At 29.0% G+C, this 23,024-nt stretch overlaps 4 protein-coding genes across 6 annotated transcripts in view; 3 read left to right on the top strand and 1 right to left on the bottom strand.

Moving 5' to 3' along the window:
• Positions 1–3,946: 3,946 nt before the first annotated feature.
• The window catches only part of LOC143432211 (protein krasavietz-like), a 215,391-nt gene continuing 196,313 nt past the window's right edge, over positions 3,947–23,024 (top strand). For 2 of the 3 annotated variants that reach the window (XM_076908976.1, XM_076908974.1), the window contains exons 1-7: positions 3,947–4,101; positions 4,533–4,604; positions 4,681–4,961; positions 5,039–5,343; positions 5,422–5,665; positions 5,748–5,967; positions 6,057–6,218. In XM_076908976.1, the coding sequence (XP_076765091.1) occupies positions 3,951–4,101; positions 4,533–4,604; positions 4,681–4,961; positions 5,039–5,343; positions 5,422–5,665; positions 5,748–5,967; positions 6,057–6,208 (1,425 nt within the window). In that variant the 5' untranslated portion in view covers positions 3,947–3,950 and the 3' untranslated portion in view covers positions 6,209–6,218. Of the gene's footprint in view, positions 4,102–4,532; positions 4,605–4,680; positions 4,962–5,038; positions 5,344–5,421; positions 5,666–5,747; positions 5,968–6,056; positions 6,219–6,278; positions 6,721–23,024 lie in introns of those variants that run through there. The other variant, XM_076908973.1, reaches the window with a different exon arrangement.
• LOC143432230 (adhesion G protein-coupled receptor A3-like) lies at positions 11,359–17,705 on the top strand. Its single transcript, XM_076909000.1, has 12 exons — positions 11,359–11,543; positions 11,624–11,767; positions 11,884–11,955; positions 12,574–12,645; positions 12,785–12,856; positions 12,926–13,009; positions 13,084–13,413; positions 13,515–13,651; positions 13,728–14,564; positions 14,640–14,886; positions 14,956–15,249; positions 15,331–17,705. The coding sequence occupies exons 1-12, from the start codon at positions 11,359–11,361 to the stop codon at positions 17,582–17,584; spliced, it is 4,728 nt and encodes a 1,575-aa protein (XP_076765115.1). The 3' UTR covers positions 17,585–17,705.
• On the bottom strand, positions 18,781–20,192 carry LOC143432232 (oxygen-dependent coproporphyrinogen-III oxidase-like). The gene has a single exon (XM_076909003.1). It carries the CDS (start codon positions 20,162–20,164, stop codon positions 19,004–19,006), a length of 1,161 nt encoding a protein of 386 aa, XP_076765118.1. The 5' UTR covers positions 20,165–20,192; the 3' UTR covers positions 18,781–19,003.
• On the top strand, positions 20,790–22,477 carry LOC143432231 (serine--tRNA ligase, mitochondrial-like). Its single transcript, XM_076909002.1, has 4 exons — positions 20,790–20,944; positions 21,099–21,829; positions 21,891–22,058; positions 22,139–22,477. Exons 1-4 carry the CDS (start codon positions 20,882–20,884, stop codon positions 22,458–22,460), a joined length of 1,284 nt encoding a protein of 427 aa, XP_076765117.1. The 5' UTR covers positions 20,790–20,881; the 3' UTR covers positions 22,461–22,477.

Here is a 23,024-nt window from a genome sequence, read left to right as displayed (position 1 = left end):
CAAATACAGCTATCGCGATGGTCCGCGTCGCGTTTCTCGCATGGGTGGTGATCAGCGAGCTAAGCTAACCGAAACAGAGGAGGGCATGAAGCGAGCCTTGTGACGTCACCACGTCACAACATATTACTTAGTCTTGCCTTCAACTTTTACAGCATCTTCTGCACATGTTTTATTTTGTCTGCTAAGAAAGAAAGAGAAAGAAAAACTAAAGAGCAAGTGAGGCAGAAGTTCAGATGGCACTGCGATCTGGAATTTATTGACGCGCATGCGCATTAAATTTTGTGCCACACTATGTAGTATATAATATATATCTTGTACTTTTTCATTATATTTTGCTTCTCTTGTTGTTTATCTTATGCAACATTTATGTTCTTACGTTTTTATAATCATAAATATATTTACAATATATAATATTTATATTATGATACATTTATATTATATGTTATACTATATCATATGTATTTTATTTTTTTTTCGACTTTCGCTTTCTTTCCTTATTTTCTGGGTATTAGAAGTAATACATTTATTATTTTTATTAAATTTTGATTAACTAAATGTGAAAATAAGTTAGGCAAACAGAGAGTAAAAAAATGCAAGTGAGACTGAAGTGCAGATGGCTGTGTGAACTAGATTTTAATGACGCTTATGTGCACTCCACTTTTTTTTACGCTGACATCAAAGTTGCCGACAGAGTTGCGCTACTGTATACTGCGCTATCGTAGAATTAGCCTTAAACTATTTTATTATACTAGCGTAAAACCTAGATGTCATCTCATATCTGTTCTGGGTACTGGTCACCACATATGTTGAACATCTACTGACATCAAACGATTTTAATTTATACGAAAACACAACTTCTCCATTAGCAAATGTCACCCTATGCCACTGCCTACAAAAATTCATGAATGAACAAATGACACATATATCATACTAGTGCAACGCATTTCACGTAAAGAAAGAAAAAGGTCAATGGTTAAAAGGGAAAGAGAAGTGGTCACAACCAATAAGATGAAAAGAACAAACAAAGATGGAGGACAATATAGACACAAATAACAAAGAGAAAGTAAAATTAAGAAGCAGTGAGTGCGTTAAAATAAAATTGATAGATAGAAAACTAGTAGAAGAAGAGAAAAACCATAAAAGATCAGAGGTAAAAGAAAACAGAGAAAAGAAAGAAAAAAAAAATATAAAAGAAATATATAATTATACCAAAAACGAGACTGAAGGTAAGAACGAACTACACAGCCGCGAGATCGCAAGCAGAAAGTACGTAGTAACTATAGCATTGAAAAATAACTTAACCAGTAAAAGCAAAAAAACTAATTTAATAAAAATATGCAAAATCATATACAATTTAGGTACCATCCCAGAAAAGATAAAAATGGTAGGATTTTTAAAAGTCAAAAATACCTGTAGAAATATAAAAGAAACCAATAAAATAATTAGAAAAAGTAAAAAAAAAGGCAGCCCATACTATGTTAGTCTATCATATAAAAAAAAAAGTAAGGAGAGGAGTAATCCACGAATGGGAAGAAAGTATTGAAGAACTGGAAGAAAATCTAACCTGGAATCAAAGGGAGTTTACAATGGAGAGGCTAAAAAAAAGAGAAGGTGAGGGATAGTAAGGCCATGTAGGAAGAATTGAGGGCAATCCTGAGACTTGAAGGTAATTTGCTCCCGATAAGATTACTTATAGGTTACAGACATGTATGGCTAAAGCTGGAGCCCTTCATAAAATCAGTTTAACAATGCTATGTATTAATTTGAAGGGAAAACATACAAGTATGGCAAGAGAGTGTCCTATATACCAAAAAGACGCAACGACTAAAAAACCAATGGCACATAAGAAGCTATAAAGAGACAAAAGAAATAGTCACAAGAAACTTAAGAGATAACTACCCTGAGGACATTGGCGACGAACAGATGGAAATAAAATTTAATAACAGATATTTTCCTCTACTGAGAAAAGAAAAAGATAAAATTGAATATTGGGCAAAAAAGGGAGTTTACCCTGCAAAAGGAGTTAAAAAAGATAAAAAAGAATACTAATACATACACATCAAACAGAGAAAATAATTGCAGAAATAAAATCATATAAGGAAACAGAAATAAAACACTTAAATACATAACTGAAAAAGGTACTAAGCAAAGAGAAAATAAACAAGGATACAACAGCTTGTAAATGAAGACAAAGGATAGGAACCAACAAGAAAGATGTAGGAAAAGCATAGATGACGGAGAATACAAAAAAAGACAACGAATATGAAAGAAATGAAGGATACATATTATAGAGGGTGATTTACTACTTGTGTGACAAATTTTTACAGCTGATACTACACCTCAAATGCAACAAAAAAAAAATACATATAAACCTAGGTCCGATTTACAAAAATGGCAGAGAAATTAGGATTTTTGTTTTTCTAGAGGAACAGCAGTTTCACTCCTATTATTGATTGTATCTTCCAAACTGTTAGTCCTACAAGAAAATGACAAACAATATTGAAAAGAGCAATAAATTTTCTATTATAATAGTCCCTATTTTACCCTGAAACTTTAAAACAGGTGGAGCAATAAAAGTTTAAACTTATCTCAGGAGGCAAAATTTGTATTTTATGAAAACTTTGATCCCCTATTTAGGTAATTATTTTTAGACTTAGAAAGAACAGAGTCCATTACTGAAGATCTTAGACAAATATGAGGACGACAGAAAACGATATGAAGACACACTATATGAAGAATGGAAAAATGCAAAAGAATGGAGAGAAAAAATATATAAAAAACAAACTCAAATTAAGTAACAAGAAGCAACAAAAACACAAGGGACAAAGTAAGCAAAATAGATAGGAAATAATAAAAATTTATATATAAAATAAAAGAAAAGTAGCTATAAGTAGCTAATTAGTAGCTTAATTGCAAGTATGACAATGAAAGAGAAAGACAGAATAAAAATATACATCGATGGGTGCAAATATAGGATGAGAGCAATAATTTTCACTACAGAAGCAATAGCAATCAACGAGGCATTAGACATAGGAAAGAAACGTATAGTGCAAGATAAGAAAAATCACACAGATAAATGAAATAAATAATAAATTAGGAAGGATAAGAAAAGAATGTGTATCCACTATAATATAGTAGATAGAAGATAGAAGAATTATTATAAAAACTGTTAAATAGATTGTTTTCCATTGGGCAAAATGAGTACGATAATGCTCATGAATGCCATCTACAAGTTATATATTATAATATGGATTAGTGGAAAATAAAAAGCAAAAAGACAACAAAAATACCATTGATGCTTTCTCAAAAGATAAAATCTTATCAAACTTTGAGTTAAACGGAATGTATTAAATTGATAGAAAGTTTAATAATAAGTAGTGTTTATCAAACTCGGCACTTTGTGAACAGTCGACTCTACGGACAATCATCGACACAGAATTTAAATCTTCCTTGCTTAGTGGTGAGGTTAAGATTAGAGTAAATCACGTTTGTAGTTGACATATATTTTTCATAATTGCATATTTACCAGCTTAATCTTTTGCTTTATATATCTCAGTTGCACTCGTTACTTCTACGTCCTAAATTTCTAAAGCTCAAATTCCTACCCTGTTTCGGGTAATATAATAACATCTTAAATTTGTAATTAGTAAGCAAATAAAAAATTATAGCTCTCTTCTACGGTAATCTAAACAAAAACAGCATTAGCGGATTCAGCAATACTATTGGTGGACCGATTATTATTACTGGTACTTTTGTAAATGGATAGAAAAAGTCAGCGATGTTTTTAATGTTATTGTAGCATTTTCGTTGATATAGATACCATTTCAATCCCTAAATTCTTACTAAATAGGAATATTTAAATAAATAGGAATGTTGCTTCTCTTAGTTTTATTTTAGAATATTTCGAAAGAGATGGCGCTAAAAACGCGCTACGAAATGAAAATTCGAGTATGCTCTCTATTCTCCGGGAATTGTGGCTTCTCCTCTGGTTGATTCTCTTCGGTATCGCTGACCTCAAGTGCTCAAAATCCTCTTTGAGATATTTCGTATTATCCTTATTCACCTCAAAAGGGGTAATTCTACAGTTATACGTGCATTTAAGTAAGTTAAAAAGTAAAAAATAATGAAATTTTAAATAATACCTGATTACTTACCGAATAATCTGTTCGTTGCAAAGGGTCCAACTTTTTTATAAATTTCAGCCATCGTGGTTTCATTATATGACCTTAACCTTATAAATAATAAACTTTTTGAACTAAATCTTTTTACATAAATTTATATACCGATAATGTTCATTACAAAGTAATTTATAAGTAGAAATTTGGACGTGCTAAAATATATTTAGTGAAAGACGCCATTTGTCAAAGACGTGCCAACAGATTTAAAGTCAATTGCCAGGCCACTATGATCGCGTTATAATTTTCCTGCTAAATTTAGTTAAAAATTTTATAATTAAAAATAAAACTATCTTTTTATAAAAATTAATACTTTAAAATAACTTTGTATATTCATTAAAATTTTTATTATTTTAGAAAGGTATTGTATGAGTCAAAAAATAGAAAAACCAATATTATCAGGTCAACGTATAAAGACCAGAAAGAGAGGTATGTTTTAAAAGATATAAAATATTTCAAATAATTCATGGAAAGTATAAGAAAATGTTTCTTTATCTTTCCACAGATGAAAAAGAAAAATATGACCCAATGGGATTTCGAGATGCAATTTTACTTGGTTTGGAAAAAGCTGGTAACGACTTAGACGCAATTTCAAAGTACTTGGATGCAGCTGGCTCTAAATTAGATTACCGCCGATATGGGGAGGATCTGTTTGACATCTTAATAGCTGGTGGACTTTTGGTTCCAGGCGGTTCTATTGCTCAAGATGGTGATAAACCAGTTAAAACCACTGCATGTGTTTTCGAACAATCTGAAGACATGGAATCTATGCGAAATTTTGAACAAGTAATGTATCTTGAAGGTGTAATAGAACCTTCTTAATGGATCTTCGATCGTGATGTTGGTAATAATTTAATTTCTAGGTTTTTATTAAACTTATGAGACGCTATAAATATTTGGAAAAAATGTTTGAAGAAGAAATGAAAAAAGTATTGGTTTTTATGAAAGGTTTTACTCCTAAAGAGAGAATAAAATTAGCTAGAATGACTGCTCTATGGATATCCAATGGTTCTGTTCCACCCACTGTTTTATCAGTTCTAATTAATGAACATCTTGTTAAGGATAACTTAGCACTAGACTTTCTACTAGAAGTTTTTGTCACTTGGAGGCAAGAAAAAGGTTTACCGAGTTTAATGACTGCATTAAAAAAAGGCAATATCGAAGGAAGGTATGACAAAATTGCATACTCTATAATACCTATTGTATTTATACATCAGAAATTTATTCTACATATACCAATTGATAGGTTAATGGAATTTGTACCACCTAATAAAAGAACTGAAGAATATTTTCGGTCTGTATTCGAAGCTGTTGGTCTTGCAGATATTGTAAAATTGCATAAAGCTCAAGCAAGTCAAGAAGCAAAACGAGATTTACAACAATTATTATTAGACGATTTGGCTGACAGTCGTCCTATGAAAGACATTATACTTGATCTCAAAGAAATGGCACAGAGGAGTGGTATTCCTGAACATGAAGTTATTGGCCTGGTAATTAAATTTCTATATAACTACCATTATCGAGTTACGTTACAATAATAAAATTATACAGCAATGTTAAAACTGTTTATAGATTTGGGTTGTAGTAATGGGTCAAGCTGAGTGGAACAAAAAGGAAGAATTGGTAGCTGATCAAGCATTGAAACATCTAAAAGTATATACTCCACTGTTTGATGCTTTCACAACCACTGCCAGATCTGAGCTCGCGCTTATTCTCAAGGTCCAGGAGTTTTGTTACGAGAATATGAACTTTATGAAAGTCTTCCAAAAAATTGTTTTACTATTTTATAAAAGTATGTTGCGTGTCCGTGTGTGTGTGCGCGCGCGCACATTATTTGCGCACTATTTTTTGTTCATTATTTATCAGTATACTTTGTTTTAGCGGATGTAATATCGGAAGAAGTAATTCTGAAATGGTACAAGGAAGGTCATTCCATTAAAGGAAAAATGCTGTTTTTGGATCAAATGAAAAAATTCGTTGAATGGTTACAGAATGCAGAAGAAGAATCTGAATCAGGAGAGGAAGAAGATTAAAAACACAAAAGTATGTTTATTTAACACTTGTCAAATTTATTTTTAACTTCATATTATTTTTCTGTTTCAGAGTAATGTAAGCTTCATTATCAAAAAGTAATATACCTGGATTTTATCCAAAATTTTAAAAACGGATCAAAATGTGAATTGCAATTGGAGAATGTACTGTTACATAAAAATTTTGGAAAAATAAAATTTGTATCATTTTGAGACACACTATATCGAGACAAGTACATAAAATTTTTTAATCGTTAATGAATAAAAAAAATTACATTACCATCTGATTAGCGTGGAAGATAAATTGTAAATTTGCCATGTCTTTAAATTGTATTACTTTAAGAAGAAATATTTTCTGTTACATTTTTATAACACCGCTACAAAATATATACAGAATAACAAGTTAATGAAGAAAAGATCTTTGTCCCTGTGTACGTATAATTTTCAAACCCACATTCTTTGTATGATAATATTGTGTATTAGTTTTTAGAAAATATATCAGGTGGTGTTTAATATTTGACGCTTTTTTAAATCCTATTTAATTTCCTGTTATGTTTGTGATATCATTATAAAAATGATAAACATTATTTAATTCTAAATAATACTAGAAAGAGTATATATATATATGAGTAATATATATATATCCCTACTTTAATAAAAAATATATTCTTATTAAAAATATGATATCTTCGTCTTTTTCATTAATGAAACCTTTACTTTTAAGATATTATATGTTTGTTACCGATATATTTGTATACATAGGTATTAAGTTTATATAAAATAACTTTAAAATAAATTTTAAAATAAAATATACAATGTATAATATATCTTTTGTATTTTTCATTATATTTTCTCTTGTTTATCTTGTATAATATTTATGTTCTTACATTTTTATAGTCATAGTAACATGTGCATTTATATTTTTTCGATTTTTGCTTTCTTTCCTTATTTTTCAGTGTATTAGAAATAATACATTTATTATTTTCATTAGATCTTGATTAACTAAACGTAAAAATAAGTTGGGCAGATAGAGAATAAAAAAATGCAAGTGAGATTGAAATCCAGGTGGCACTGTGATTTGGATTCTTCTATCGCGCATGCGCACTCAATTTTATGGTATACCGACAACAAAGGTGCCGACAGAGAGTTTCGCTACTGTATACTGTGGTGATACTGTGCTATTACTGCGCTTACAATTATGCTGGAGTTAATTCACACGATAATGCTGGATATTAAAACTAAGTTCACGCAATAGGAAATAACATTTTGTCTCGAAAAAGGAACGAGTTTGGTCGCCGTGGAGGTCGGTCATGTCTTATGAGAGAAATAATTGTTAAAAGTAGTTGGTTGGGGAAGAAGCCTAAAAAAGACAGAGTAAGGAGATATTAACACCAAGCGAAAATTAGAATAGCCCTCTAAGGTATAGTAACTATCAGACAACATTATAGTGGAAGATCGAAGATCGCCGCGTGGACAACACGATATGCGAGTCATTCTTAATATGGAGCGCGGACCCGATTTTGCTGAATTTTTCCTTGAAAAGAAAAATGTTGACTGGCATGCAGACCAAACAATAATACTGATAATGATAACAACCTTGATCACCTTTAATAATCTTTTTTCCTATAAAATAATACAAATATGTCCTTTTTCATTATTCTTGGAAAACTTTTTGTTAACAGACAACACAGCGATTGGCGTGCTAATGAATCCAGTCACAGATGGCTATGGATCTGCCAACACTCCTTGGACGTGACAATACAGTGCCAGTATCATATCGACACCATCTTGCTGTGTGTTGACTAGGTTTGTATTAATTCATCGACTGACCAATATTTATCTATTAACAATTTCCTTACTCTTGACAATAATATCGACATAGCAAAAAATCGATATATTTTAGTTACCATTGTATTTTTACTGTTGTAATTCCTGGTATTTTTTCATCAAAATTGCCATGGACAAAGAAGGAAATAAATAAGCAGTCAAAGCAGCTAATGAAGATGCGAACAAACATCCTCACAATACAATAAAAATCTGTATCAAAGATAAAAGCATTCGGCAAAGAAAGAGCGTAGAAAGAAACAGAATATTTCAATAGGAAAAACAACAGGAACAAGAGAAGACCTTGGATTGGAAAACTAATAAACCTAAGTAGATATACAATTGCAGCATTCATCAAAATAAGAGTGAATCATTACATAGATAAAACTTAACATCGTTCCCTGCTTGCAAAAGTGGATTTGAAGGAGAGAACATTGACCATGTGGTCGGGTATGCCTGAAGTATCTAACTCACCTAGAATTCACCTAGGGATAAATACAAAAAAGCTAATAAGCAAGGAAAATGCAGGCACAGTAAAATGCGTTGCAACTTTTTTCAAGATACTCAAACATAATATGTAAATATCAAAGAAATATAAAAGATAAGGAAAAAGTTAAAAAAAAACATTTATTTTTTAAAATTACTATTTTTTTATATAACTGGTAATATTATTACCATTACTTATTATAGTTATAATCTTGTTAATATGATTATTATTTATAAATACGGAGGGTCAGTATCCTTAGAATTAGACGTAAATATTTCTTTAGTTGCAATGAGTCTATAATGAAATTAATTTAATACTATGTATTTTTTTGCTTTATACTATCCGTTTATTAATTTAACTAATCTAACCTAAATTGACTCCTTAAAATAACTTAGCCTAACTTAAAATGTCCCTAGAAAATACTGACTTTTGGTCATTGTTTTGACACTAGTTCTGACATTAGTAGTTGATCAACAAACGCAAAATAATGTTACTAGATAAAATCATTTCTTATTAGACAGTCGCTGGTTGTGTTTGTGCAAGTTTTATGCAAATGGCAAAAATTAATGCAATTAAGGTTTAGGTTTAATTATTTACTAGTGGTTTTTCAAAGCTTTCTGCAGCCTTTTTTCTTTTTCATACACATTCTTTTAACAATATTTATATCTTTTTCATCGCATACTCTGTCTTACATTGCATCTTGTTTGCATTCTCTTACATTGTTATTCCTTTGCAGATTCATTCATATCTTTGATTAAATTTCTAATTGCTTGTGTTGTATGTATTATATGTGGTTAAATGTATGCGTGTTGGTGAGTGCACTCTGGTGGTACGGACAACTGTACTTTTCTCTTCGTCCCTAGAGTCAAGGCAAGTTTTAAAATATTGTACATGAAAAGTAGCCCATAATTTTTTCTTTTAGTACTATATTCTATATGTATATATATTCATATAGTTAATAGTGTGTGTTTTCGTGACAATTCTTAGGCAGTTGTTCTATAGTAATATTGTTATATACCGGTACACAGTTGATTGTGTAATTAACTTGATAATTATTAAATAATATATACGGAATTCGACACTGAAAGAATAAATATGGTAAATGCGATTATTTTTATAATTGTAAGTATATTTATTCTATTTTATGTAAGTTAATTGTGATTCTGCAAAATTATTCTGTCACGCTTTTTCTGGCAGCTAAAAAATCATGAATTATAGATAAAATTTCATATTTATAATGTTATCAAACGGTTATATGAAATTATAATATTCATGCCGCAACGAAACTGCGTAAAACATTAACGATTTTAGTGAACATAAAAGTATAGTAATATTTATTTATAATATGGATACGTAGATTTATTAAGGTGTAATTGAAATTCATTGATAAACACAGAATATGTTCTGATTATAATTCCTTTGATAACTTCAGTTTAAGTAGAAATAATTTAGAATTATTGTACAAGTTTTGTAACAAAAGCCAGTGTGACAAAGCTATAAGGCAAGGAATTCTTTCTTCTAAAGTAAATGAAGACAATGGAAAATAAACTTTACAATAATATGTTTCTAGCATACTTTTGTTTCTAATGAGTCTTGTCACACATATGTACACATTCTGTTTGATAAAGATATAAATCGCTCTATAATAAAAGTTTTATACACGCATACAGAATGTTTTACAATTACATTTTATTAAAATATAATATTTTAATTCTTTTGCATTATTAAATTCTCTACTTTTTGTATAAATTTCTTGAAATAACAGGCTTTAATAATTTTTAAAATTAAGGTAGTTTAATATTATTTTTTATTATTAGGAATTTAGTTAATATTTTAATATACATGTTTTTCTATTTATTTTATTATAAATAAATGTTACTATTGCTTTTCATACCACATCTCTAATAATCACTTGTTTTTCTTATTTTATAAGCTTTCATTTTTTTCAAGAATCATGACAATTCAAGTTAAGTCAAATTGTTCATTTAAAAATATAACTTTTCTTCATTGCTTATTCCTTTATACTTTTTGTTTTGCAAAACCTAAAATTAACCATTTTTATATTTATTTACCTGTTGGTGTTAATTTCCTGAAGAATTTCTGCTGTTTTAAGTGACTAATTCGTTCTGTGTATCTTGTATTTATATTACATAACGTTACGTTCTGTTATTATTTGTTAAGCTCTGAGAACTGAATCTGAAATCTTCTTGGAACATTACAAATCTTAATTATCCATCTAAATAATTTTTTGCACATCTTCTTAATAGGATACCAAATTTTTCTTTTCTCAAGTTATTTATCATTTTATACTTTATATTTTATTATACATAGTTTAATTGTAATTTTGTTATATTTTATACTAGAACTAAAATTTTGAATAACTAATAAACTAAATAATATAAGAAGAATTTTTGCAATCAGTTGTTTCAATTATTTCTTGCTGCCTTTTTATCTTATTAAATAAGAACAACTGTCTTGTTGTTTTGTCACAAGTATAAAACTGTAATGTTGAACATTTGCTGCAAAAATATTTGGAATTGTCATTTTGAATATTTGATGGAGTTTTATGAAATACTACTCCATGAAATAAAGAATAGCATCCCGAAGCAATAAAAACGATAAAAATAATATTCTTATCTAATTTTCTTGCGCGTCTTGCAATTTTGTGAAGTAATAGTAATTGTAATAAGAATTTACTTTTTTCAAATTTATATTTATAATATTTTTATATTTAATTTAGAATTTATATTTATAAATATCAAACTTTTTATCCAGTAATTTCTGCAATTTGTATTTTTTTTTTATTAACTAAAATTAATATCTTATAGGTAAATTCTTAAAGATGAAAGCTATTTTATTGTTCTTAATTTTAATTCAAACAAGAGGAAAAACAATTCAAACATGTCCCAAATATTGCACGTGTAAACTTGGTGCACAAGCAGAATGGTTACGTATAAAATGTGGTAATGAATTACAGAATATTAAGGACATAAATATTGATAGCGTCAGTGTGGAACTAATACAATTGTAAGATTATTGTATTGTAAAGTAAAAAATAATATTTATATTCATATTGTAGTATTTTCATTGTGCTTCATGTATTTCAGAGATTTAAGCAAAAATAACATTTATGCTGTTGAAAGTAACGTATTTAAAAATTTAACAAATTTAAAACGTTTAAACTTATCGCAAAATGATATAACTATAATCAGTGAAGGCTGTTTTAATGGTCTTGGAAATTTAGAAAGACTGTAAGAAAATCAATATGTTATATATATATATAATGTCATATATCATATATATAATGTCATTTTTAATTGTTGAATATATTATATTAAATTTACTTATATATTTAATTGTTATTTAGGGATTTAAGTAGAAATCAGATCTCAACTATAGATGTTTATACGTTTAGAAAGTTGTTGAATTTGAAAAGGCTGTAAGTTGATAAATTGTATAAAATACAAGGTGTTTTATTTTACTTGATCCAATATTATAATTACTTCTGGAAGTATTTATTGTTGGAAAAAGTGTTATGTAGATTTTATTTTATTCGAAGAGGGATTATAATTTGATACAATTCTTTTATATATATATATATATAGAAAACATGAATATACTATTTCCTATAAAAAAGATATTAAGCTAGTTAGATCAAGATACCATTAATTATGCATTCATAATTCTTATTCCATTCATTTCCTTAATTAATAGATGGTATTATTTTCCACATTGAATATAAAATAGTGCAATGAATTTGTTTTATTATTTATTATTAAAACACGCAAATAGTTGAAATATATTTCTTCATGTAAATAACATAGTATTTTTTTACAAAGAATGATAAATAGCACTAATGCATATATTACAAAGTATATGATTCGATTTAATAAAATAATATTCACCTCCAAAAAGATGAAGTACTCTTTGAAACAGAAGCTTTACTTTAAACATTTTCTTCAATAACATACATCGATAAAATAACACACCTTGCCTATATATATATATATTTTTGTTTGCTTTCTTTTACCTTACATATCATTTATTTCATTATTAGCGATTTGTCAAGCAACAACATAAGCGTGGTGAAACCATCATTATTTCATAATTTGCTGGCTTTAGAACGCTTGTAAGTGAGTTTCTTCTTTTAATTTAAATTGCTTCTTTTGCATATATTTTATTGAATAAAAGTACCTGTGTCGGTATGATTGTGATTCTATTGCATGAATAGTTTTGAAAAAGGTCACTAACTTACTGAAATATTGTAGGAAATTAAATGGGAATAGGTTAACAACTTTAAAGGAAGGTACCTTTAATGGCCTAAAATCATTAAAACAATTGTAAGTTAGATAGAATATACGATAGATACATATAAAATAATGTTACCCAAATTATGTCCGGTGTTTCAGGGATCTATCAAACAATCCATGGAGGTGTGATTGCGAATTATATTGGTTTAGTAGTTGGATTCATAATAACTCTATTAAATTGAAGTAATTTATTGATTAATATAAAACACTAAACACTTCATACTATAACTTGTAATAGATATTTTCCAATATTTCAGTCCTGCTCCAAAATGTACATCACCTCTAAATGTTAAAGGTGAATTTGTAAAAAAGTTAAAATATTCAGATAATATTCAATGTCAGTGGTTACCTCCAACAATTGAACTTCAACCAGTTCATAATCAAGTAGTATTTGTTGGAGATTCTATAACTTTAAAATGTAGAGCACCTAGTATTACAGAAGATAGGAGTGCAAGATTGAGTTGGTTGTGGTATCCTAACATTACTTCTGAAGCAGTAAATTTAGATGTGTTTACAGATCCAGAAAAAAGTCTATCCAATATTAAAATTGATAATAGGTATCTTGGAGATAATGGCATTGTAGACAGGTATCGTAGTATTTAATACCATTTAAATCAAAACATTTATGTATGTATCAATATAATGGAACGTCTAATTAATCTAACTTGTAACATTATAATTGTTATAGTTCACTTAGCATTCTTCCAGTGAAAGAAGAGCATAATGGCCAATGGAATTGTTTACTGGTTTCTATAAATGGTAATAGGTCAAAAGCAATTAGTGTAATTGTTATCTCTGATGAAACTCGTTATTGTCCCCTAGCAGGTGAGATAAATTGAGCATGTATATGATGCAGCTTTAATGTAACAAGAGTTTAATAGATAATTAATTATGTTTACAGTAACCAAAAATAATAGAGGTACATATACATGGCCAAAGACTGTAGTAGGATGGAAAGCAGAATTACCGTGCGAAGGCAATCACCTGACAAATGTAATACAAATGCCCTTGAAAGCTTCCTATCAGTGTAATATCACAGGATATTGGGAAGATTTGAATACAGAATTATGCCCTTACTTGTCGCACACAACAAAAAGCTTAGAACAATTTTCTAAAGTTAATTTATCACTTACAAAGGCCAATTTGTTAGAAACTGCAAAGAAATTTCAAAATTATACTGGAAATTCCATGGAAATAACTGATCCTATTGAAGTGAATTTCATAACCCAAACTATAGAAAATTATTTAAATTTCTTAATTCACGAGAAAGAACTTGGTTTCATGTTAATTGATGTCATTAATACTCTTATTAATGTATCAAAGAATATTTTAAAGAAAGCTGAAGTTTCTTTCAAATCTTGTACACGATTAATAAAAGCTGTGGAAAAAATTGTAGAACTTACGCCGTCGATACAATTTTATAGGAAAGATATCGCACTTGAGGAATTCAGAGTGAAACGTAATAGTTTTACAGGATTGATATGTACATGGTATTCAAAAAATAATCCAGAAATACGATCTTTACAATGCACAACAAACAACAGGACATCTCCCGTTAATATAAAAGACAGAATAATTGAAGCATCGATACATTTACCTGCAACTTTATTACAATATTCGGAAGAAATTGTTACTCATCAATTAATGATTTCTGTATATAGTAACAACAGATTATTTCCTAACGTAATCAATAATGATAACATGGATATTGCGTCATGCGTTATTGGAAGCAAACTATGTATGCAATTAGAAGTAAATAGAAGAAATACGGTTTAGGAACAAGGACAGCATGTAATTTGAAATTTATTTTTAGATGGAATATCAGTAAAAAATTTAACAGAGCCAGTATATATTATGTTGAAAGTACCTTTTTATTATTATGCTGGGAAAAAGTTATTACCAGTAGTTTGGGATGAAACATTAAATAAATCAGGTGGCTGGACAAGTGATGGTTGCTACTTAAGAAATGTGTTAAACAATTTAATAGTATTTCATTGCAATAGATTAGGATATTATGGTCTTCTACAAGATACTTCTTCATTTGATCAAGATGGTAACAGGTACGTGTTTAGTAAATTGTTTATATATATTCGTATTCATTTTTAACATTTTTTTCTTTCTTTTTCTAGCATAACTGGAGCAAGTTTCAGATATTCAAATCCTGCTATATATATTGGGACTATCGCAACAATAACATGTTTAACTGTTACGTCTGCTACATACATTATTTGTTATGCATCAATCACCATGCCTAAGAAAACTAAACATTGCGTCATTAATATTTGGTTTGCCATGGCATCATTATCATTTTTTTATAGTATAGGTATTTACCAAACAGAAAACTTTCCAATTTGTCAAGGTGTTGGTCTTATTCTTCATTATTTGTCTTTATGTTCTCTATTATGGATGGGCGTGTTTGCAAGGTAACTTATATATACTCTTAAAAATTGTTCAATGTATTCTTAAAAATTGTTCGGTATTCTAAAAACATAATCTGTTTACAGCAATATGTATAAAAAATTATCTAAAACAAATCTCGAAGATATTCCAGAGAATGAACTTCAAGATCAACCAATACCAAAACCATTGTTAGGACTTTATTTGGTTGGTTGGGGTATAGGTATGATCATCTGTGGTATATCTGGAGCAATAAATCTACGAGAATATGCTGGATATTCATATTGCTTCCTCACATCTGGTCCTGCTCTTGTTGCTGTTTTTTTTCCAGCTATGATTCTGGTTATATATTTAATTATCTTTTATTTACTTATTAAATGCGCAATTCAAAACGTTGACATGAATGCTCAGTTATCCGAAGGTACACAAACAACAGAAAATATGGATTTAGAATTATTAGAACCAAATACAAATGTATCAGTAGGGATAAATAGTACGTGTAGTGCGCAAACTGTTCCATCTGATACTGAAGATTTAGAGCATTCTCAAATAACGCAATTAAAAGGACAAATTATTATGTTAATTTTGTATTTAATATCATGGACTGCTGCAGCAGCAACAACAACAAAACCATTAAGCGCATATATTCCATTTGACGAGACTGTGTTTGCTATTTTATATTCGTTTTTCTCTAGTTCACTTGGAATTTTTGTGCTTTTTTTTTATGGAGTTGCACGAAATGATGTTAGATCGCAATGGTTAAAAATGCGTTGTTGGTTTCGAAAACGAAAACATCGATGTTGTAGAACAAGAAGTATTTCTGATGCAAATCCTGTTATACCAACACAATCTTTAGTGCAAAATTTAGTACCTGCGATGTCTAATTCTCAAGCTACTCAAGTTACATCTGATTCGAATTCTATGAGCTCGTCTAGATACACTCATAGGTCGCAAACTTGTAATGCATTTAAATTAGCAGATATAACCAGTCAAGAAGTCTTACCTGTTGGTACAAAAATGACAAATATAAATTTGGTTGTACTACATCGACAACAATACAGGTCTGACAATTCTGTAACTACATACACTGAACCGACCTGTGTTGAAATGTTTTACAATCCTCATCAAAGTGGAGTTGCCAGAAAATTCTTTAGAAAACAACGTCGTCATATAGAGAACAATAACTTTGCTCTTCGAAAACAAAGTGATAACGGTGTTATAAGCGATGCTGGTAGTTGCGTTTCTGTACCAAGATCTATTACAAAATTAGAAAGTAACATAGATCAAACTATCTTAAGTAGTAGTGCAAAAGTAAATAACACAAATATTCATGTCGAATTAAATCCAATAAACGATATGAGAAACATTAATATACTCTCGGATAATGGCGATGGCGGTGATGGTGGTGGTTGTATTTCAGAGGAAAGAAACGTTTCAATGCGATTTGTCATTGGTGAAGAAGGTTTCTTTCGAAATGTAAGAAAAGTTAACAATAATTGTAGATTACGCGATCCTTGCAGCACAATATCGGACTCTTCAAAGAAGCATTGCCAAAAAATAGAATTATTGAATACAACATTACATGAGTCAAATATAGATATCAAAACTAATGAAGGAAAATACATACAGCATGATTTAGAATACAATTCGGAAATAGAATCCACTATTCAAGTGATTAATGAAAAGAACGATCAGAACTTACCGGAAATTTATGAAACTGTAGAAACTGTTACAGAAGCAAAATTTTTCAAAACAGATTCTCAAAGCATAAATGAATTTCACAAAATAGAAGAAACACAGTCTAATACGACTTTGAAATGGTTAACCCATTCTAATAGCATGTATTGCTTACCAATAGATACTATGAAACCATTGAGGAATAATTATTGTAATTCATTAAATGATATTGCATCCTTAACTAGTTTAAAAAATTGTGAATACTTGAAATCATTTACAGATTTACAGAGTATTACAAGCTCAAATTTATGCAATAAAAGTTTCCTGTCTAAAAAATCAATTAACAAATTAGAATTATCTCTCTCTAAATTAAATAGTGTAACTAAAGGTAAAATACATAATTTAGTACAGACAACAATATATGTTAATCCATCAATAAATACTGAAGGTGCCTCTAATGTGTGCACCAATGAGTATAGATTTAAACAAAAACTTGTCAATTCTATAACTGATGCGCCATCTTTTATAAACGGTTCTTGCAATATTGTAAAAAATTTGAATTCAAATAATGAAGTAGAGAGTATAGAAAAACAACAAAGCACACAGCATACTGAAGTTGGTAAAGTACATTTGAGTAATCCAAATACTCATCTACAAATAGTAAAGAAAGAAACAAGTGTCTAATCTAATTTTTCTTGGATGGAATACATTATATATATTGATAGAGATTTAATCTAAAAGTGCATAGAGACGAGGTAATTTTTAATAATTACATTTTTATTGTATTTAAGAAACAATTAACTTTTTTATTAAATTACTTCATTTTTCTACAAAATATAGTTCCTACAAAGAAAAAGATTTACCCTTTTTTCATAAAAATATTTTGTCTTTTTTAATATCTTTTTTATTTTCTTGCACTATCAAATACTTTTATATATTCATGTGTATTTTTATTCATATATAAATGTATGAAACATTTATCTCTAAAACTGCCATATATATAAATATATATATTTATTAAAAAAGAATGTACATACATATGTATAGTTATATATAAACAAAAGTTGTATGCTTCTATACACTCAAAATTTTATTTTGTTTTTTTTTCTTTATATATATACTTCGTAAAAAAGATACTTTCTAGTTACATATTTGTAACTAATATTATTATATCTACCGGCATTTGCTTCTTTTGTAAATATTCGAAATTGAAATACAATATTCTATATTCAGTTTTATTTTATCTTTACCAATAGTTTTCTGTGGTATTTCTAATAGTCATAATTTATGAAACATGTTTTAAACTTTTTAAGTCTGAATATTTTAATATATATACATGTACACACATGTAGTAGAATCTTCTGTATCCAAATGCCCTAATATTTAAACTTTGTAGTGTTCAAATATTTAAATGAACGTCCACTATATACCAATGTTCATAATATCAGCTTTTGCTGCAAATATGTAATAATTACTAAGAATGTAGATTTTTCTCTTCAGTTTTAATTAATTCTAATCAAACGCAATTGAAGATACAAAATTAATTTTATATTTTGAAGAAACCTAATCATTTTTCTGTTTTCTTAATGTAAACAAATGATGTTTATTTGTCGGATAAGATATGCTGTTATCTGAATATTTATGTCTTCCTCTTAGTTCAAATATGGCAGGCCCTACTGTAATTTTGATATTTATTAAACAGTATTTGTAAAGATGAACAATTGTTATACATTTAAGATATACAATATTTAAATAATGTTAAAAGATAATACATATATACGAGCACCTGCATACAATTGTAGTGTACAAATATATATATGTTAATTTTGTATAAAATATATTAATAAGAGATAAAATTTTAGCATATAAAGTATTTTATAATTGATACATTTAAATTCCTAAATACAAAATTTATAGATACATAGAAAACTGGTTTCTTACAGGTAGAAAATATATTTAAATATGTTTTATAGTATTCTGTCACTTTCTATTGCAATATATTTCAAGTGTTGTAATGTTGAAGACAAGCTATTTAAAGCTAAATGTAAGAGAGAAAGATTCCCTCAATCAAATAAGATTAATTATTAACAGATGTCATTTATACTAGTCGACCCAATCTTTAGGATTTCTTAATACATCAACTAGTTTGGCTTCTTTTGAACCTGATTTTGGCTCATGCATATATTGCCATTTTGCAGATAAAGGCAAAGACATTAATATACTCTCATATCGTGCTCCAGGTGTATATAAACCAAACTTTGTGCCACGATCATATATTAAATTAAACTCCACATATCTTCCTCTACGTAATAGTTGCCATTCTCTTTCAGTATATCCATATGCATCATCTTTATGTTTCTTAACTAATGGTATATATGAAGGAATAACAGCTTCAGCACAAGATTCCACAAATCGAAATGCTTCTTCTTGAGTAGGGCCATTCATATCGTCAAAAAAGATACCACCTACTCCTCTACGCTCTCCTCTGTGTTTAATTAAAAAATAATCATCACACCATTGTTTGTATTTTGGATAATAAGAAGGATCATGTTTATCGCATGCAATTTTTAAGCTATTATGAAAATGTTTTGCATCATTTTCATCCAAATAATAAGGTGTAAGATCAGTGCCACCTCCAAACCACCATTGAACAGAGCCATTCTGATTTTCAACTTCGAAATAGCGATAGTTGAAATGTATTGTTGGAACCATGGGATTACGAGGATGAATTACCGCACTTACGCCGGCTGCAAAGAATGGTACCGATTCTTCTTGCATGTGTTTTCCTCGTGCTCTCATTTGTTGCACTGCACCTGGTGGCAATATACCAGTAACAACAGAAATATTTACACCTGCTTTTTCAAAAACAACACCATCTTGTAACACGCAAGTAATTCCTCCGCCACCTTCATTTCTAGTCCATCTATCCACTTTAAAGCGGCAATCTGGATCTTCTAGAGATTCCAAAGCTTTACAGAAATCAACTTGAATTTTCATTACTAATAATTCCATTCTTTTCCTCATATCGTTACTGTTCTTTAACTCTTTAATGTCACTAATTGGTTGAGCCATAAATTTTTTCATGCCTAATTCATCCGAAGAAGCCGCTGATACTGAAATTCCTGATGCACTATAAACTGTGACACTTGTCAATATACCAATACTTACATATTTCAAGCTTTTAATTTTATTTTTGCCCATATAATATTCATGAATAACATAACGCAGGGAATGCCAATTTTTTAATAACGAACGTCCAATCATGATTCCTGAAAAACGAATATTTTATTTAATTTAAGAGTAAGATGTCCTATAAAATTATATTTCACTATTTTTCATTTTTGTAGTAATAATTTAACTACTAAAATCCTTTTTTCCTTACTCTTCATTCAGCAAATTATATATCGTGTATATAGAAAAATGTTAAAATACATTATAAATTTTATAATAGAACAAGTAAATAAAAATGTTTTATTTCCGATAATTTTTGTGTTGTTAAAAGTAATGTTACATATATATATATATGTTAAGGACGTTTGATAAACACGCGATGTAGTTTAAAAATGTATCATAAATAAAGAAAAAAAATTGTAAGAGATTTTATGCTGCAATAATTAATAAAATAATATGTATATATATTATTACGTAGTACTACAATAATATACTAGAAAATATTACATACTTATGCAATGCACGTGACTTAAAACGTTATGATACGTTTATTATTGAATTGTCAAAGTAATCGCTCTAACTATATAAATAGAGAAGAAATTATGCCTCTTCACTAGTAATATAATCGATCGATAACAAAGTTATTTATAAGATAGAAATTGTTTTGTACAGTATGATTTTAAATTATAAAAAATAAACATTTATAGAATGAAAAATATTATCTATTAAAAAAAAAACATACGTATGTCATTGATAGGTTAACTGGTTTTGAATTATTGACTCGAATACATTCGTGGTTAATGTTTTAAAATGTGGTTGAATACAAAATACGGTCGACTACTGAAATATAAACAACTTTACAAAAGAATTTTGGTATGTGCATTTATAAGTTTATAAGTTACAAGTTGAAAATAAACAAATATACGTAGTATATTATATAGATATGTGGGCACAATATATAGTAAATAAGTATATTGTTTTACTTAAATTTAACTGATATTGTAAATGACTTTTTGTTTTTTTACAGTTTCAAAAACGATCTACACAATGTAACATAAATACAATACAAGATATTCCAGAACCGGAATATGATATTGATTTCTTATGTAATCCAGCTAATCGAGATATTATTTTCAATAATATAGTGACAAGGAAAGCTATGGGGGACATTGATAAAGTTCTTGAGTATTCAAAGAAGTCAGAGCTGAAAGAGTCTCTTATGTATGAGTTGAGTAAAATACCAAATCAAACAGATTCAACGGTATTGTCTTATGGCAAAGAACCAAAAATTTTAAAGGAATATGGATGCAAGCCAGAATTCGATTTTAAACCAGAGCAATTCTCTGAATTAGTTACAAAATTAAAATTATTAAAAAGCCAACATTTAGGTCCTTTCATAGGACAACGAGGTTATATACTTTTAGGAGATTTAGCAGAATTGGAAAATGCATTGGTTCACTATACAGTTGGAAAATTAATAAGATTCGGTTTTAAACTTATTTCTGTACCTGATATTATTCCTACTAAAGTTATTGAAAGATGCGGGTTAATAGCAGATAACGAGAGGACTCTCACATATAATTTAGATCCTTTTTATGGAGATGATTATAGCTTATCTGGAACAGCAGAAATGTCTTTAGCTTATAAGGTAATGAATACTGTATTTGACTCTGCAGATTTACCGTTAAAACTAGCTGCTGTAAGCAGGTGTTTCAGGGCAGAAGTATCTAATCTTATGGAAGAAAGAGGCATATATAGGTAATATTCTACTTACTTGAATTGCTAAAATTTGTTTAATGCACTGTTTAAATATGTTTAGGGCTCATCAGTTCACAAAAGTTGAAATGTTTGTATGTTCAAAAGGAGAAGAGTCGCAAAGATTATTTCAAGAACTTCACAAAATTCAAGAAAATTTATTTTCTTCCTTAGATTTACACTTTCAAGTAATTGATATGCCGCCGCATGATTTAGGAGCTCCAGCATATAGGTTTGTAATATCAAACTATATTAAACACATTAAACTATTCAGATTTTTCTTAATGAAACATTACAAATATATACACTTAGGAAAGTTGATGTAGAAGGTTGGATGCCTGGAAGAAATTTATATGGAGAATTATCCAGTTGCAGTAATTGTACAGATTATCAATCACGACGGCTCGGTATAAAATATAAAACGAAAAACGGAGACATTTTGCATGTTCATACTTTAAATGGAACTGCATGTGCTATACCTCGTATGTTAATTGCACTTTGTGAAACGTATCAAACAAAACATGGTCGTATTAATATTCCTCAGGTTTTAATGCCTTACATGAAAGAGAAGACACTTATTAAAAAACAACCAGTTGCAAATATGAGAATGCATAAATACAAATTTAACATATAAATATCTAAATAAATAAATATATATACTTCTATTGTAACTGTGAATTTTTCTAGTTATATTTTAGATTAAAAGAACAATTATTATTGATTGTATTTTTATAAAAGTTAAAAGAGATTTAAAGAAACTTAAAGAAATTTAATCATAAAGAATCTTAAATTAAGAAGTAAATCTTTCCTCTTTCTTTATTTCTCTATCACATAAAAATATATGCAATACTATGTACCCAGACAAACACGATAAGATGGTGTCCACACTTCCGGGGGGTGTTAGCAAACCCGTAGCCATCCGTGACCGCATTCGTTAGCTAAAATGCCGGCACGCGGTGCCAGCACGTTCTAGTCACCAGCGTAACACGCGTGCGAATGGCACTGCACCAGCACCAGCGTGACACGCGTGTCATCGTTCCATTCAAAAATTTTTTCTGCATTGGCGTAGGCGTCACATTTGTTAATGGGGAACCACCTGTTATTCCGTACAAATTAAATACCTCAGAGTTCAGATATCCGCATACGAGTACTGACAGTATCAAAGCACGGCGATATAGCAGAAGGCCGACACGGCGTG

The sequence above is a fragment of the Xylocopa sonorina genome, unplaced genomic scaffold, assembly GCF_050948175.1.
Source record: "Xylocopa sonorina isolate GNS202 unplaced genomic scaffold, iyXylSono1_principal scaffold0059, whole genome shotgun sequence".
Taxonomy (NCBI): domain Eukaryota; kingdom Metazoa; phylum Arthropoda; class Insecta; order Hymenoptera; family Apidae; genus Xylocopa; species Xylocopa sonorina.
This window is presented reverse-complemented; position numbering and strand designations above follow the sequence as displayed.

Excerpts from the sequence above, each read along its gene's own strand:
- LOC143432231 (XM_076909002.1), top strand. The coding sequence starts at position 20,882 with ATGTGGTTGAATACAAAATACGGTCGACTACTGAAATATAAACAACTT. Across the intron at positions 20,945-21,098 it reads AACTTTACAAAAGAATTTTG|TTTCAAAAACGATCTACACA; the intron begins GTATGTGCATTT and ends GTTTTTTTACAG. Across the intron at positions 21,830-21,890 it reads GAAGAAAGAGGCATATATAG|GGCTCATCAGTTCACAAAAG; the intron begins GTAATATTCTAC and ends AAATATGTTTAG.
- LOC143432232 (XM_076909003.1), bottom strand. The coding sequence starts at position 20,164 with ATGATTGGACGTTCGTTATTAAAAAATTGGCATTCCCTGCGTTATGTT.
- LOC143432230 (XM_076909000.1), top strand. The coding sequence starts at position 11,359 with ATGAAAGCTATTTTATTGTTCTTAATTTTAATTCAAACAAGAGGAAAA. Across the intron at positions 11,956-12,573 it reads TTGTTGAATTTGAAAAGGCT|CGATTTGTCAAGCAACAACA; the intron begins GTAAGTTGATAA and ends TTTCATTATTAG. Across the intron at positions 14,887-14,955 it reads TTTGATCAAGATGGTAACAG|CATAACTGGAGCAAGTTTCA; the intron begins GTACGTGTTTAG and ends TTCTTTTTCTAG.